This window comes from Colletotrichum spaethianum, assembly GCF_022836535.1.
Source record: "Colletotrichum spaethianum MAFF 239500 DNA, contig10, whole genome shotgun sequence".
NCBI lineage: Eukaryota > Fungi > Ascomycota > Sordariomycetes > Glomerellales > Glomerellaceae > Colletotrichum > Colletotrichum spaethianum.
Window position 1 is genome coordinate 1,194,942 of NW_026054780.1, and position 16,587 is coordinate 1,211,528.

At 48.8% G+C, this 16,587-nt stretch overlaps 3 protein-coding genes across 3 annotated transcripts; 2 read left to right on the top strand and 1 right to left on the bottom strand.

The window, feature by feature from the left end:
• Positions 1-4,055: 4,055 nt before the first annotated feature.
• On the top strand, positions 4,056-5,701 carry ColSpa_04878 (N amino acid transport system protein; the record flags this gene model as incomplete). The annotated part of the gene is made up of 5 exons (XM_049271090.1): positions 4,056-4,199; positions 4,250-4,511; positions 4,570-4,761; positions 4,825-5,216; positions 5,279-5,701. 5 exons carry the CDS (start codon positions 4,056-4,058, stop codon positions 5,699-5,701), a joined length of 1,413 nt encoding a protein of 470 aa, XP_049127047.1.
• A 3,399-nt stretch (positions 5,702-9,100) lies between these two features.
• On the top strand, positions 9,101-10,903 carry ColSpa_04879 (trichothecene C-15 hydroxylase; the record flags this gene model as incomplete). The annotated part of the gene is made up of 5 exons (XM_049271091.1): positions 9,101-9,166; positions 9,260-10,006; positions 10,125-10,439; positions 10,498-10,664; positions 10,732-10,903. 5 exons carry the CDS (start codon positions 9,101-9,103, stop codon positions 10,901-10,903), a joined length of 1,467 nt encoding a protein of 488 aa, XP_049127048.1.
• Positions 10,904-11,098: 195 nt separating this feature from the next.
• ColSpa_04880 (aurofusarin cluster transcription factor aurR2) lies at positions 11,099-12,124 on the bottom strand (the record flags this gene model as incomplete). Its single annotated transcript, XM_049271092.1, has 1 exon — positions 11,099-12,124. One exon carries the CDS (start codon positions 12,122-12,124, stop codon positions 11,099-11,101), a length of 1,026 nt encoding a protein of 341 aa, XP_049127049.1.
• Positions 12,125-16,587: the final 4,463 nt, after the last annotated feature.

The window sequence follows — 16,587 nt, forward strand, 5'->3', positions numbered from 1 at the left end:
CTAGTGTAGTCTTGTTGGATATGACATACCTGATGGTGGAGGAGATGTAAGTGTGCTGCTGTCCTGGAGATACAACTTGTATCTTTCTCCAGCGGTAGCGCAAAAGACTGTTGAAGTTCGTCGGCAACTTCAGCGACGCCGGCAAGTACTTCCTTGGTGCCAAGCATAAACTTGTTATTCAATCTTCCATCAAGACCATAAACCTCTATTGACATGCTGTCAGTATTGGCCATATTTAGTTTGAGAGAGGGAGTTGTCACTCACTTCTGTTGATGCTCCCTATCACTCTAGACAACTTAATCCGCATGCGCAGGGCTGCAGTTCGTTGTGCGGACCCAGAATAGGTAGGCAGCTGGCACAAGACGTAATCATCATGTATCGAAGGCGGTAAACCAAATAGAGACGTCATCTCTCTGTCCAAGATATGCACTGTCCACCATAGTCTACGGCATCTCTCAACGTAAGATTCACCCAGTTGTTGTGTCGGCATATCTGTGTGCATGCCTTCCCCAAGTGCCAATCGGAGCGCCTGGCCAATCTAAGCCAAATGTCAGTAGTTTAACTAATTTGGTCTATGAGAGAGCCTTACAAAGTTATGCGAACAATGTCTGAAATCAATGCATTGCATATAGAGAGAAACACAACAAAGAATTTCAGTAGACAGAACAGGCTCTCTCAGCAAAACACTTAGATCTGGAAGAAGTTGTATTGCCTTGACGAAGAAGTCGTGGCCTGGAGGCCTTCTGCCACGATTTGTTTTTGTCGTGAATGCTTTCCCAAACGAAAGTATGAGTAGAAAGTGGATAAACCATAGCTTTGTAGGGTCTGGCCTTGGAATAAAGTCGGAATAGAAGTTAAAAAGCGACTTCATGAACGTTTCTTCGTCAAATAGATGGAACATCTGGCCGCAATGGAATTTGACGGCGTTGACAAGATAGATCGCGTGGTCTTGTGTTGGAAGAGCTGGCATTTCAGGGCCATCTCCGGCTCTGTAGCCGTTCCAGTTCAAGGAATAGGACGTAGCATCGAAAAGAAGAGCAGTTGTTGGCAAGGGAGTCTTGTTGACAAATTGGTGCGTGATGTTTAGGACTCGACGTACAAATGACCAGTTCGACGACGTTCCAAGATAAACTGTTTACATTTGAGTCATTGTTATGTCCAGGTAAAGTCATGACGGCTTACATGTTCTTCCATTTGGCGCTATAGAGTACTCTGATTGACCAGTCGATAGTGGGTTGGTCAAGGTGGAAGCAACAGGATCTATTAGCACTTTAGGCCGAATTTCCTGACTTTCTTTCTCTTGCGTACCATCTGAAACGTTTGAACCATTTAAGTCATCCCCCATGGAGACGTCAACATCACTGTCACCTCCTAAGGTCAGTCAGGCCAAGCTCGGAGCTACTGCGAAGAGAGGCGACCAACTGTTTCTTGCTTTATCGGCGTGCTGCCCGTCTTCAACTGAGGTGTGGACAGATTCAATGGTGCTTCGGCTTCTTTCACACCGTTCAATTCTCTGCTGGAGGTCGATAATGTAACTGATGACGAATGATGAGCTGGAGTCATGGATTCTTGATACTGAGCATAGTTCTTACCCTCGCGTGACAACAATCCGTTGGTCTCTCTCATCGAAGGTGCAAGACTGTTTCCGCTTTCCACAAGCATCGCATGGCTGAGAGCCAGAACATTTGATTTTTTGACGACGGCACCTCACGCAACTTTGCCTTGATGTGAGCTGATAATACTCATGGCTATAGACATTTCAGGCATAACTTACGCATTCGAGGACCGCTTCGATACCTTGCTGCGCCCGGATCCAAGCTCCATTTCACTGTTCAGGAAGAGTTTGTCTAAGCTACTAGGCTAAGATTGTTGGCCAGACGATCAAAACAGCTCACTTTGAGCCCAACTCTGCTGTTTCCGTTGTCTAAACCTCAATTGTGGTGTGGCGTCTATTCCCAGAACAGGATGCGGGGTAGTGCTGCTGGTGGAACCAGTCGACGGCGTTCTCGGGCCAAGCGCTTATCTATTACATCCATCTTAGGGCCGAGGGGTTTCCAATACGTATGTACCAGCGATAAGGAGGTGTTCGGGGTCTAGTACATAGACCGATGCAGGGCTTCAAGCCGGGAACTTAACTGCGGGACACGTGTGGCGTATGATAACGCCGGTTTTGGGGAAAGCCATACTTTGAAAAGGCATTGCACCGAATAATCTGCTGCAGATCTAAGGCGCAACACTGCAGTCGAGATGACAAGCACTGATAGTAGGTATCTGCCTGTCGGTGGATACTTCTGGCCTCATCCAATGGGGAAGAATTTCTGCCAGGCGCCTCTTCCACTTTACAGCGTAAACGCGGGGAATAGAAGATGTGAGGCGGCGACGAGACGACGGATAGAGGCTTCGCCCGCGGCATCGACAGCTCGCGGTACTAGAGATTGAAAACATTGAGATGGACTGACGGCAGTGCTGTTGGTCACACGGCGAACCTAGTAAGGTCTCAGTTAACTGCTGTCATACTTTATGCTCAAGTAGCCACTAGTTAGCGCGGAGGAACCGCAAGCCCCAGTCCAATGCAAAAGTGGGTATCGGAATGATTGCTAATTTGTCACCAATTTGTCGCTGAAATGCGGATTTCGCCGCATCCGATAGTATCAAACTTTGGCTCTCCAGGTTCATGGTGGCAGCCCAAGGAGCCCCAATGTCCTGGTTGTCAACCACTTGATGCAATCGCCATCTCATGTGGCCGTCCTCTCCCCATGGGGTAGCAGAAGTCAATTCAACGACTTTGAGGCCGAATCCCCATCATCGGCATGGGGTAGTCCTGCGCGAGTGACTAAGAGAATCACATCGTGAATATGGGTGTACCATGTTCTTACGCCTTCATGTGCCTGAGGCAACAGTTGGTGGCGACGAACAGGACCTTGATTTTCACAAAGTCGGAAGGTCATCCCGATCGTCTTGGATGGGGTGGGAGGACGACCGGACGAGCACCCGATGGTTTGACTTTGAAACGGAGGCTCCGCCGAGGCGGGGATGTCTGCGCTAAGCTATCGTTGCTTTAGGAAGTCATCCGCGAGTTGTGCGCATGGCGCCTCCGCTTGGCCACCACAGCGGGTAAGCCTCCACAGCGACGCACCTTTCAGGGTGGTGCAGGAAAGGCAAGTTTCCTTGCATGGGAAACGGGCCGTTGTTATCGCAGTTGCAATACTGCCTTGAGTTGTTCTGCATACAAATGCGCAGTTCGGCAAGGGTTCAGCTACTCTTATCCGATTATGCCACGGGATATCCAATAGCATGGGAGTTAACAAGCTCTCAAAGCCAAGAGATACACCGACACGCACTAAGCAAGATTTTCATGTCGAGGAAAATGTCGAAAAGGGATTCGGCCAGCCAATGTGATCAGGCCATCAACCCTTGAGCGCCATTTTCCAACCCTCAACGCGTTGGTACAACGTATGCACACTCACCGAGAAGTGCCGCGCGAGTCATATTTCCCCTGTACCCTTGACCTTTGTCCCGCCGTGACGTAAAGCCCCGTTGAGAAGTAGTCTGGGGAAAATATGGGGGTATATCCCCTAAATAGGTACGTAATCTAACTCAAGTGATAGCAAGCTACCTCGTGTTCTTGCAGGAGAAGGCCTGTCAAGTTGATATAGAGAATTCTTGGCAGCCTATGCTGGGTTTTTCTGCTGGATTCAAGTTTGTCCAGGCAGCGCTTGGACTGGTTTTGTACAAAAGCGCATCGTTCCCGGTTCTAACCTGGACGTGGTGTTCTCGTGACTCTAGGTTATCATCTCTTGTAAGCAACAGTTTGCTTCAGAGTCAATGCATACCCGCTTGGCTACTTATTCTTTTTTATGAGCTTTCAATCTCGTTAACCATTGCTCTTGACATTCTGCTGTTTTGAGATTTCAATTGGTCTCTTATGACTGTATCAACGTCGACAACTTTCCAACCCGCGAGTGACTTGTGTGTCTCTTGTGAAACTCGACTTTGATTAATACCTACACGTTTACGAACCAGCGATACGTGAAAGATACTCAACTTCTATCGAAATGGCTCAAATGAAGAAGGATGATATTGAAGGCTTAGGGCCTGTCTCAACACACTCGCAAAATGGCCAGATTCTTGAGGACCCAAAGGCATCCTATGATGCTGTCTTCGGCGAGATTAAAGAAGGCGGCCCCAACTACCGTAATGTAAGAGACTCCGGGAATAACCTCTTTCTAGACACTAACTCCTGGAATAGGTTGGCTGGAAGGGGACTGTGGCTCTCATGATGAAGACCCAGATTGGCCTGGGTGTTTTGTCCATTCCTGGAGTCTTTGATGTCCTGGGCATTGTGCCAGGCGTGATTGCTCTGATTTGCATTGCCGCTATCACGACGTGGTCCGACTACATCGTCGGCGTTTTCAAGCTTCGCCATCCCGAGGTTTATGGTATCGACGATGTCGGACGCCTACTCTTTGGCCGCGTTGGCCGTGAGTTCTTTGGAGTCGTGTTCTGTCTCTGTAAGCGGATCTCCTTCTGTAAATGAGCAACTCGCAATAATGCTGATGCTATAAATAGACTGGATCTTCGTCGCTGGCTCTGGTATGCTTGGTGCCTCAATCGCCCTCAACTCGGTTTCCATGCACGGTGCATGCACCAGTGTCTTTGTTGCTGTGGCTGCATTAATCGGGTTTGGCTTCGGAAGCATTCAGACGTTGGGAAAGATCACTTGGTTCGCATGGATTGGTCTTATATGTATCATGTCTTCAAGTAGGTGTTGCGACTAGTTGCTTGCAACTGATGTGACCAGAACGATCAGCTAACATAGCAAAGTCTTTGCCGTCACTATTGCCGTAGGAGTCCAGGATCGACCGGCTGCCGCTCCTCAAGAGGGTCACTGGGTTTCTGACTACAAAGTCATTGGAAACCCAAGCTTCTCGCAGGCTTCGTCGGCGCTATCTACCTTGGTTTTCGCCTTTGCTGGCACACCGGCCTTTTTTTCTATCGTATCCGAAATGCGAGACCCTCGCCATTACACTCGCGCTCTCATCATTTGCCAAAGTGGTGTAACCGCTACCTATATCGCCATCGGATGCATTGTTTACTACTTTTGCGGCTCTTACGTTGCCTCGCCTGCTCTGGGCTCGGCTGGTGCGACCATGAAGAGAGTTTGCTATGGTCTTGCTTTCCCCGGCTTAATTGTGACGACGACTCTCGTTATCCATGTAAGCTCCGCCTCAACTACAGGCTGTCGTAGGCTGAGAAATGATGGCTGACAAAAAAACAGCTTCCCGCCAAGTACATCTTTATCCGTCTGCTGCGTGGATCCCGTCATTTGACCGAGAACACGATGAAGCACTGGGGAACTTGGCTTGGATGCACCTTCAGCATCGCTGTGATCGCGTACATCATTGCCAGTTCTATCCCTGTTTTCGATGGTCTCGTGTCACTTGTCGGTGCGCTCTTTGGCACCCTTCTTTCCTTCCAACCAATGGGCTGCATGTGGCTTTATGATCACTGGACTGAGGGCAAGCTCCAGAAGCGGCCGATGTGGATTGCCATGGTCTGCTTCAGCGTCTTCGTTGTCATTAGTGGCTCCTTTCTGATGATAGCAGGAGCCTACGGTTCGATTATTGGGATATTGGAAAGCTACAAGGTGTCCGGAGGTTCTGCGGCATTTTCTTGTGCAGACAACTCCAACTCTGTTTAGTGGTCGAGCATTTATTTACAAGAGTACTGAGCCTCTGTTTCTTATTGGTTTAATATACCCAATCCGTTCTGTTCCTCCCAAATTTTGTGTATCGAGCCGAGTGGTGCCCCCGCCCAAAGCTGCATTTTCGATTGAACCAGGAAGCGCTTGAGGGGACGGCTGAGACGAAAAGTTTTCTAAGACGAAATCACGGTGCCGATCCCTGTTATGCAGCTGACTGAAGTAGCCAAGATCTACAAGGCATGAATCTTCTGAGTAGAGGATATGCCAATTACGCTCAGCCTCGAACCTTTCAAGAACAGATTGTGGGTCTCCGAATGACTTGCAACAAGTCTTGATCGCAGGCAATTCCCTTGATGATGGGAACGATGGTATCATGATCTTCGACCTTCGGCTCCCTATCAATTGTTCTGATGGATCAAGTCCGAACAATGCTGAGATGACGGAATGATTATCCGACGACAGGCAGACCTCGACTGTGGATTACGACCAGTCGTGCACAAATGCCTGGGTCCACATGCGTGAACATCGGTCGGCTTCTCCGATGCAATTAGCACAGCCCGTTGACGGCTTCCTTCTCTGCTTATTGAGAATCAAGCTTGAACTCAAGAGCACACGAAGACTCTGAATTTACAAGTACCGTCTCGCGACTATCGAAAATTGTCCCTTCCTGGTTTGCCGCACAACGAGCGCGATCTCCTCTCCCTCTCTCTCGCTCTCTCCGGACTCAATCAAACATTATTTGTTCAGACAAGGACGTCATTTTCAAGATAGAAGGCGTGAATGACGATTTGGACTTTTCATTGCGGAAACAACTCAGCTCTCATTGGTGAAAATGTAGCTGTCGCACTCCATAACTCCCCTATCCTGTTGAGTTATACTGGTTTAAGTGCTTATACCCTGGCCGCTAGTGATGAATTGGAAGCAACATACACAGAAACCACAGGGTACATACGAACAAACCAGAGGTTTCCTATACATCTTGAAACTGCTGACCAAAATCGTCGCTGCCGAACAGTGGTGTGTCACGGTCTTTTTTTTAGGTATTCTCTCTAACGTTGCACATGTCGTATCGTTCCCAAGGGTATTAACAACTAGTCCAGGCCAGTTTTAACACCTGCCGTTTGATTGCATAGAGAAATTGAAGCCATGGGTGCCTTCCGACTTACTCATATTGGGTAAGCCATTTACAGTACTAGGTCATTAGATCTTGCATAGCAATAAGGATAACCCAATCAACAGTTACAGAGGGACCCGTTAGCTGGCACCACCTTGATTCCGGTGTCTCATCACCCCAATGGAGCTGGTGATTGAGTTACCCTCATTTCTGTGCGGAAATTAACAATTTAGTACTGCATCATGCCCTCAGCTGATCCGCGGAAACTGACAATGGCTTGGTATAGCCTATTCTCATGGACAAGGGAGATGTATTTCCCCATAGTATGTAATAATCGCCAGCAACTCCAGAATGCAGTCTATCTCCATTCCTGGTGTCATCTAAGCATCTCATGGCATCACGAGGAATGCTTTCTATATGGAAGCATTGCACACTTCATAGGTCATGGCCTGTTGCACATAGGCTGAAACTGGCGCTATGTCACTGAAGTCTTCGAAAAAGAAACTAGATCATTTGAGAAGCAAATAGGGACAGTAGGCGCTGCGAATTGCAAGTATCACTATTTCTCAGATGTTATCTACTTAAACCTTCTCGGTTTTACTAGTTAACCATTCGTATGCACGGATGTTCATGTGAAACCAGACTTGATAACAAATATTTAGAGCAAAAGCGGGCAGTAAGAGGCTTTTGGGGTGGGGGGTTGAGTGGTCAGCAACGGCCGCTTCCGTTCTATAGCCCGCTCCTGCTTGACAAGCTATGTCTCTGCTCAACAGGCCATAATGTAACATTTCAATTGTTAGATGGTAGCGTTCGACGTTGAATAGTATGCAACTAGTATGACACATCAGTGTCTAACGACAGACTTGGATTCAAGGAAGGACCAGGCCGGTATCATGGCTTCCATATCGAGAGACCTTGTTAAGAGCACGACATGTCAATAATTGGAGTCATACGCAAAGGATGAGCGTCTTGGGTGCGAAGTAGATTCTTCGTCACCATCTACACATCTTGAGAACAGTTAGAAATATGTGTTTGTCGATAAGAGTACTGGCGCTTTTGGCAGCCAAACGAGCACGCATTCACCCGTAGCGGTCATACTCAGTATGCGCGGGATCGCACCATAGAGGCATCGCAGAATGTTTTCTTAGACTGTGGAAGAGGTGGTTAGGGCCAATGTGTAGGTTGGGCATGCCAATCCTCAACTCTTCAATTTAGGGCCCGGTCGACAACTTCAGTAGCATTCGAATTCCAGCCAAGATAACTGGGAAAGTGGCCGTTGATTAGCTAATCGCTGTTAGGTGGAAGTCTGAGTGCTGGCATGTATCTATGCTGCCGAAAACGCGCTGAATTCCAATTATGAGTATCATTATAAGGTCCCAGCCAGGACCCCGTAATGATACTGGTGTTAGGCTCGACTTTTGTTTGGGAAACCAAGCTTCCATTAGGGTTTTCAGTTAACATTACCCTTTGGGAAGGTAAAATGGCGATAAGCAATGAGGTATAAAGTAAATGTTGGGTAATACGACAGTTCTGTGGGTTCAAACCGTATTGCTGATGTATCCGAGTAGGTTCCGCCTAGTGCGACACGAACAGCGTTTCCAGTCCTTGTGGCTGATGTTGACTGGATTCCAACTTTGAAAATTGACACAAATGAATGAATCAGACACGTCAGTGCTGAGGAAGAAAAACTTTTCATAAAAGAATCAGCCAAGACCTTGCCAAGGGGCTAGGGATACCTAGCTAGCGTGACATTAGATACACCTGTACAGAAATTGCATTTACACGGCCTCACTAATTCACAAAGGTGACTTTGGATCCATCTAGCCCGTGGAATAAACGAAGCAAGGAAACGGGCTCGGAAACCAATGGTTTCAGGGAGTTGTGTGACAAAAGTGCGGAGTAAGACCGCAGGAGATTCCACGTCCCAAGTTTGCCCATGAGGGTGTTGGGCGCTGGGTGCTTTATGACGGGTGGTGCATGCATGGGAACGCGACGGTCTTGGGCATTGGATTAAACCGGCAAGCGGCATGATGTCGAAACAACCGTCCCATGGTCAAAAATTCTTTTGCCTTGACCTATCAGTATAACAACGAATTTAGTAACTATAGCATTGCATTGCTGAGTTCCTTATCACTGAGGAGGTAAACAACCTAGAAAAGTTTGCCACCCAAGGTTCTGTTTGCCTACGTTTCCCTCTTATAAATAACCTACCGTGTCGACATAATTTGAAGCTGGGTTCACCAATTGCATCATTTGTCTAGACGTTGGCCTTATCATCAAACATGGCGGGTTTCTTGACAATTTTCTGGGACCAGCCTTCTCGTGTCCTGGTGATTTCATTGGGGACGGTGAGCGAAAACAATATCCTTTATTCTTGTTACCGCATTTTTCGGTAGACGCATCACGGCCTGTAAGCCAGAGGGGCACAGCTAACAAGACAGGCTTTCCTCTGGCAACTTCTCCTCGCCGGCTACAATCTCTTCCTTCACCCTTTACGAAGGTTTCCTGGACCAATCCTTCAACGTGCTTCTCCCCTTTTCTGGGCCTGGCAGCATGCCTTTGGATACCAGGCGTTCCGCACGCAGCGTCTCCATGAGCGATACGGCTCCGTTGTGCGCATTGGCCCAAAACATCTTTCCTTCACCAACGCCAATGCCTGGAAGGATATATACAGTTTTCAAAGCGGCAAAGAGCTCGAGGGCAATGAGATACCCAAGGCACGTTTGTTTTCCAAGATAATTGATGACCTTCCAGCAAGCATCACGAATGCCGACCGTGAAGAGCATCAGCGTTTCCGGCGTGCGCTGTCTCACGGATTCTCCGACAGCTCTCTTCGGGCGCAGGAGGGCATCGTTGTCAAATACGTTGACAAACTGATTTCCGGATTACACGAAAACTCTGCTCAGCAGAATTCCGAACTAAACATTGAAGCCTGGTACAACTGGACGACTTTTGATATCACTGGCGATCTCATTTTTGGACAGTCATTCAACTGTTTAGAACACTCCGACTATCACCCGTACATTGCTTTTGCCTTACAGACCATCCGCTACAGTGCTTGCATGACGGCCTTGAAGTACATCGGACTCAACTACGTCGTTCGATGCCTGTTCAAAATTGGTGGCCTTGCTAATATGATGAAGCTGCGCGAGGGCACAGATAAAATGATGCATACAAGGCTAAACATGGTACAAGACAGGAAAGATCTCATTGAGGGCATGTTGCAAAAGAGAGAAGAATGGGTAATATACCGTGAAGTGTCAATTCAGTTGAGGACATCCGGAGCTAACGAAGGGCAACTGTTAGGGTCTTTCTTTTGGGCAACTAACAGCTAACGCTCTCATTTTGGTTTTCGCGGGTTCTGAAACGACGGCAACCACACTCGCAGGCGCCACGTATCTACTTGGAAGTAATCCAAAGGTGCTTCAGAAACTGACTGAAGAGGTCCGCTCGACCTTCTCCAACTCAAGCGAAATCACCATCGGCTCCGTAAGCAAACTGACGTACTTGCTTGCCGTCCTGAACGAAGCCTTGAGATTGTACCCACCTATAACGTCCGGACTTATTCGGGAAATACCGGAGGATGGGTGCCAAATCGCGTCAGAGCATGTTCCCAGAGGAGTACGTAGCGTATCAAGGCGTCTCAACCAGCTTAGTGAGGGGCTAATCTCTATCTCAGACGTTTGTTGAAGTCCAACCGTGGTCAGTAAACCATAGCCCAGACAATTGGACCAGGCCTTGGGAGTTTCGGCCGGAACGCTTTCTGGAGGGCGGCAAAACGGAACACAACCGACTAGAAGCATCACAAGCGTTCAGCGTCGGTCCTCGTAATTGTATTGGGAAGAAGTATGTGCTACTGTATTATTGCCAACTTGCTCGAGGTCGAATTGCTAACGATACTGAAACTTCCCAGCTTGGCTTATGCAGAGATGAGACTGATCTTAGCCCGGATTATTTACGACTTCGATATCGAGCTTACTGAGGGGACTGGTCCATGGATTGAGAGACAACGAGCTTTCGGCGTGTGGGACAGAATCCCACTCAACGTGCACCTAAAGCCAGTTTCTCGTGGAGTCAGCAAGTGATTGGCACTTGTGGCCCACAACGCCTGGATCCTAGAGATCCTAGAACAAAGGAGAGCAGATCTGTGCGCTGGAGCGCTTACCTACTCCTAGTTATTGGTATGCCTGCGCTATTGGCTAAGTTTACGTGAACATCGTTGGAAACTGGACCCTTGATCTTGATCATCCCTTCTAGCCCCGCGGGCCATCGAGCGCCCTTCAGAGGACATGTTGTCCAGATGATGCGCTACTCCAGTGACTGAAAGCTGACCCGCCTGAATCTGCAGGTAATGCATCATCGAATGTCTCAAATGTCTCAAAATCGGAGGTACCTAGACCAGGAAATAGTGTTATGTCTGGCGCCGATCCAGGCCATTGCCCAAGTGCTAGACTCCACTGATGCTGTCTGAACACCTCGAGGGTCCGCAGTTTCGCCACAACGAAGGGAGTGTCGCAAGACATGCCCAGGTTGCGAAACGCCAGCTCTCGTCTGCTCCAACCCGCCAGTAGATACTCAGCCCGCTGAAAATCGTCTTTCTTCCCCATGTCATACATCTCATCATGGTAATGATAAAGTCTATCGATAACTTTCCATGCTCTGTCCACCAGCGTTCCGACAGGCTGCCACTGAAGCAGCTCAATCATGACAGAGAAGGCATCTGCTTGGAAATGAAGCTTGAGGTACCAAGTGAACTTTTCGTCTATCGTGTCGTACCACTTGACGTCGTTTTCAAAGGAGATGACCCAGGCCCTAAAGAAGGATTGTTGGCTGCTTTGATCATCGGCCTTCTCGTCCCAAGGCTCTCGCGCGTGGAGTATCATGTCGTGCATCCTTTGTGCCGTAAGAGAACGGATTTTGCTAGCCACCAGATGGATGCCGCCGGCGGTTGCGTTGGTGTATCTCCTTTCCGCACCCGCCAAACTTTCTTCGTATTGATCAACGATCAGCTGATATTTCTCCAGCGATTGTCCAGCGAATCGTTTTGAGATCTCCGTACTCATATTGCCTCCACCAAGAATAATGGCCTCAAATTCGGGAACTGGATTCTCACAGAAGAATACTCGTGACTCGTACAACATCAAGCAAAATGCCATCTCAGTCGCTCCTTCGCGTGACTTTACAGGCTCCAAGGACTCTGGCAAGAGATCGGCGTCGTTGAGGTTAGAAGGCAGCTTGGTGTCCCAGTTAGGGGGTAGAAGAGTATCGCAGAAACCCGCGAGAATGGCGTATTTTGTTTCCAGCATAATGATCTGCCACCATATTCGTCGTCTCATTTCTGTTTCAAAAGGAGACAAACCTAAAAGCTCTCCGTCGCGGTGGAGGCCCATCCTCTGGGCTATCCTGACAAGTGTTCCGGTTAGAATCCATGCTGCGTGTCGGTCGAACTGCCCTTGTAGCGAGACCTGCATGTTTGTTAGTCCAAAAAGCCCGTCGTTCTTGATAAGTAGCAAAAACTCGCCAAGTACAAGACTAGACACTGCAGTATCGTGATGTTATACTTTCTGAGAAAGTCCACTTTGGTTAGCGCCTTCTTTAATGCGAACATAGAACTTCGCAATGCTTTGGTCTTTTCGACGTTGAGCATTTGAGTTGACTCGGAGTCCGATAGCGCCATTATTGAAACAACATTAATAGAGCAAAGAAGAGCTTCGAAGTCGGCGCTAAGATTGAAACGGTCTGTTGCAGCTTCAAAGACCAGTGGTTCGAGGCTGGGGACGTGAACAATCTTAATCATGGGATTAACCCGTTCAAGGAATACTTGCCACAGCCTGAGCACCTCAACGGGCCCCAGTGCAAACAAGTCAAAGTCCATGGACTTCCGATGCACTGTTTCATCTTGTTCCGAGACACTAGCAGATGCGGACGGGTTCGTCGACTGTTCATTGTCGTGCTTATTGAGACTCAGTCTTGAGAAATGCAGCTGAGATACCGTTAGGCTTCTGCATAACAAGAATGACAAGTTGTATAAGTGCTTACATGATCAATAACGTTTCCTCTAAGTGGACTTTCCATAAATGTCACGCGGCCTTCGTTGCAGACAATTTTGCCGTTGGGCCTGGAACTAGGTTGTTTACGAGCTTCCTCATAGCTCACCCAGGACGTCGCTGGGCTCGGTGCCGCTGCTGTTGAGCTCGGTGTCTCAATGTTGACAGGACGGCCTTCTCCATCACGAGGCGCTACTTGAGTCAAGAGACTTTCACACTGTTGCAACCTCTGGAGCAAGTCCTTCACTACGCGTCTCCTCCCAGCACCTGGAGGTGCTCGCGTGGATGGAATGCACGGCTGATCAGTCTAAGCGCCGCTGCTGTTAGTGGATATTTTGCGGCCGCGTGTAGCGTGCTGACAAACCTTGACACAGTTGGCGCAGGGAGACTTGCGGTCACACTTGATCTTCCGTTGGTGACAAAAGACGCAGGCCAGAACAGTCCGTGGCTTATCGGATGCCAGGGTCCTCACTTGCGAGGCTGGGCTCTCAGATGCCATGTGGACGAAACGAAACGGGATGACAACGGTTCGACGCTGTTTGAAGTTGCTGGCGTATGTATACAAGTTGTTGATCGCATGACGTTGTTTTCATGGCAAAGAGTGTCTTTATGTGTCTTCAAGGCGGGAAGAACAGGGGCTGCAATGTGTGAGGGAATCCACTACGCGAAGTTTGTGGAGACGCTAGGCCGCTTTGGCTTGCCCGCGACCCGACTGTTCCCTGCAACGGACCGGAGCGAAGCCCGGGATCCCGGAGCCCAGTGTCACCGAAGACCTTGCGATTCCCAACTCGTTTTTCGATTTAGAAATCCGCCGAGCTTGCGTCTATGCCATCCAGCTTCAAGGCCTTTGTCCACGCTACATGCATCGAGTTTCCGAGTCGAGAATCCAATATCACATCATCATGTCACGGGAGGTTACGTACGCTGTGATTGTAAATCTCATTGGATATTGAAACTGGCGTTGATGGCTACGTAGTTTTGTCCCGTGGCAATACACCATGACCGAATCCACACACCATTTTGCCGTCCAACGTTACCTTAGCTGAGAGACCCTCCATTGGGCAGTATGTCGTATTGCCCTATCAGACCTTGATAGAACATAGGGTCCAGGTCAGGTAGGAAGTAATTGAAAATACCCATGACGTCGGTTCCCATGAGAGCACTTGTGGACACCTGGTCTAGCCCAGTGTCAAACGAGAGGTCGGCGAACCCAAATTGCATTGGACTAGACATCGAAGGTTGCCCCATCAGAGTCTCAAGCAATGTCAGCATCAATTTTACTAAAAGCATAGCTTGAAGACTTACATTCGAAAGACCTGTAGTCAAATTGACTGCTTGTGAACCATTCTGGCTGCCCTGGAGTTCAAATGTCGATGTTTGAGACACTGTAGTGGACGCTGCTGCTGCTGTTGCTGATTTTGGAGCGTTTGTCACTTCTAACCCCGAATTTTGAATCTCGCTCACATAGTCCCGTGCAATTTTCGCAAACTCGGCGATCAGGGACCCAGGCAGTGTGCCGCCACTAGCAGATTCGATCCTACTGAAATGAACTGCCACCATGTCAAGCAGGGCCAGGTTAAACCCTGTGTCTGACTGTCGCGGATCATGAACCACAATATCAAATAGCACGAACAGTGCTGTAATCGGAATTCCTGCGAGGACCCTAGAACCAAACGATGAGCAATGGCCTCTGTCCAGAGGGGCGATTTGCGTTTCTACGTACCATGTAACCGTATAAGGCTTCACTTCAATCATAGTCGTCAACTCCAAAATACACTGAGATGCATTGAGGATTTTCTTCATTTTGGAAGACTTCTTGACAACCAGTTTCGAGTCACTTGCGCTCGGCAAGTAGACCAGTGTTGTTCTTGAAAGGGTAAGTGAAAGGCTGTAGTATAGATAGTGCACAAGAAGCGCAAATGATCGGGTCAAAGTGCCCGAAACAGCCTGAGGATGTACAACTCCACCCGGTCTGAAGCCGTTGTCTGGCAGCGACGCTTTCCAAGCTTCCAGTTCAACATCCAACTGGTTGATCACATCCAGGTAATATGAGTTTGAGTTGCCAGACACTCCCACCGAGAAGAGGGAGGTGTAAGTACGGGAGATCAGACGTGCAAACCGCACCAGATGCAAAAACCAGCTGAAATCTCCGATTGTCGCTTCAGGAACGACTGGAATTGGGCACGAAATATCACTGTCAACAAAACTCTACCGGACAGTTAGTACGACGACCGGATTTCTTGCGCCCAAGTTGTCTGAATAAGGAACACTCACGGAGCTTCTTCCAAAATGAAAGCTGGTGATTTTTTCAATGGAAAAGATAGTCCAGAATGCCTTCTGAAATGCGTGAGCTGATGGACCAGTAAGATTGTGGTTGGACATCGTCTGCGCCCGTCTGGCTGCCTCTGACATGATGACAGGCTCAATCGCGAGCCCACAGATTGCCAAACCATATATTGCCATTGCTGTCAACGCTTGCAGGGTGGTAAGGGAATCGGGTAGTAATAATAGGTCCGAAAAGCTACTGAGACTGACAGCGAATATTCGCCAAGATTCGCCTTTGCCAGGCTCGAACGTCCCGCCATCGGCATACTGAGAGCCAAGAGCAAGGACAGCATGGTAAAGGCAGTTCCATGACTTGTTATTCTTCAGGAGGTTAGGGAATTCTGGGCTCGAGATGGTAGTCTCGAATGATGGCCTATCGAGAAAGGGGAGCATCGGGTGGACGCGATCAAAGTAGACTAACACCGCTTAGCTGGGTGACGAGAATATGATAGGATAATTGTTAGTTACGGTGGATGTACAACGCTACGCAGCCCGGGTCTGTCACCGATTCAGGCTGTGATGTCTTTCGTGTGGTGGTTGTCAAGGGATCAGTACGACGTAGTCGACCGTTGACAACCGTTGAGATTCTCCTAACGAGGTCGTTGACTTTTTGGTTCCGAAGACGCTTCGATAGCGACAATAGTCTGCTATCGGAGAAAAACGTGAGACTGTTGCGACCGCCTTGATGTGTCAGTATGTGCAAAGCCGTTCAGGCGTGTGGGGGTTCGGCACCAAGAAGCCCATTGCGCTGCGGTTTGGTCAGCGAGATTATGCCTTTGAGGATGAATTTTCCTTACTGGGACAAACATTTTATCCTCATCACCGTTTCTACAAGACTCTCTGGGGTCCAGCGCTCGTGCAATGATGCGATCGACGTAAAGCTCTTGAATACGATGGGTGGAGGGTGTCGGCGACAGTGTCTTGGTAACTTCATTCTGAGTACTAGTGCCTAATGCCGAAAGATCCAGCACTGCCTTTGCGTCTGGAGGGCTAGGTGCAGTCTGGGTTGATGGCGAGTAATTGATTGGCAGGAGCTGGTCGGCAACTTCACGAAGGTCAGTATGATTCCACGTCGGGGTGTATCCATGGTAGCGTCACGGGGCAGCATTGCGTTCTCTCAAAGGTCACAGGCAAACCACTAAACCACTATGCATACGCACCATTGCGCCTGTGCGCTAGTCTCTTTACGCTAAAGTGACATACTTCTTTGCGACGCTTTCAGTTTGAAATTTGTAAGCGGAGATGCAACATATTTTAGAAGTGAAGTAGTGAGTAGTGTCTTACGGTGCAGTTGGTGCAAGGCCCCGGTGGCCCACTACCTGCTCTTCTAGTTAGTCGGTACTTCTCCCAAACTACTTTGATGGACATACCGGCGCAGCGGACCTTACGCGTCTTGC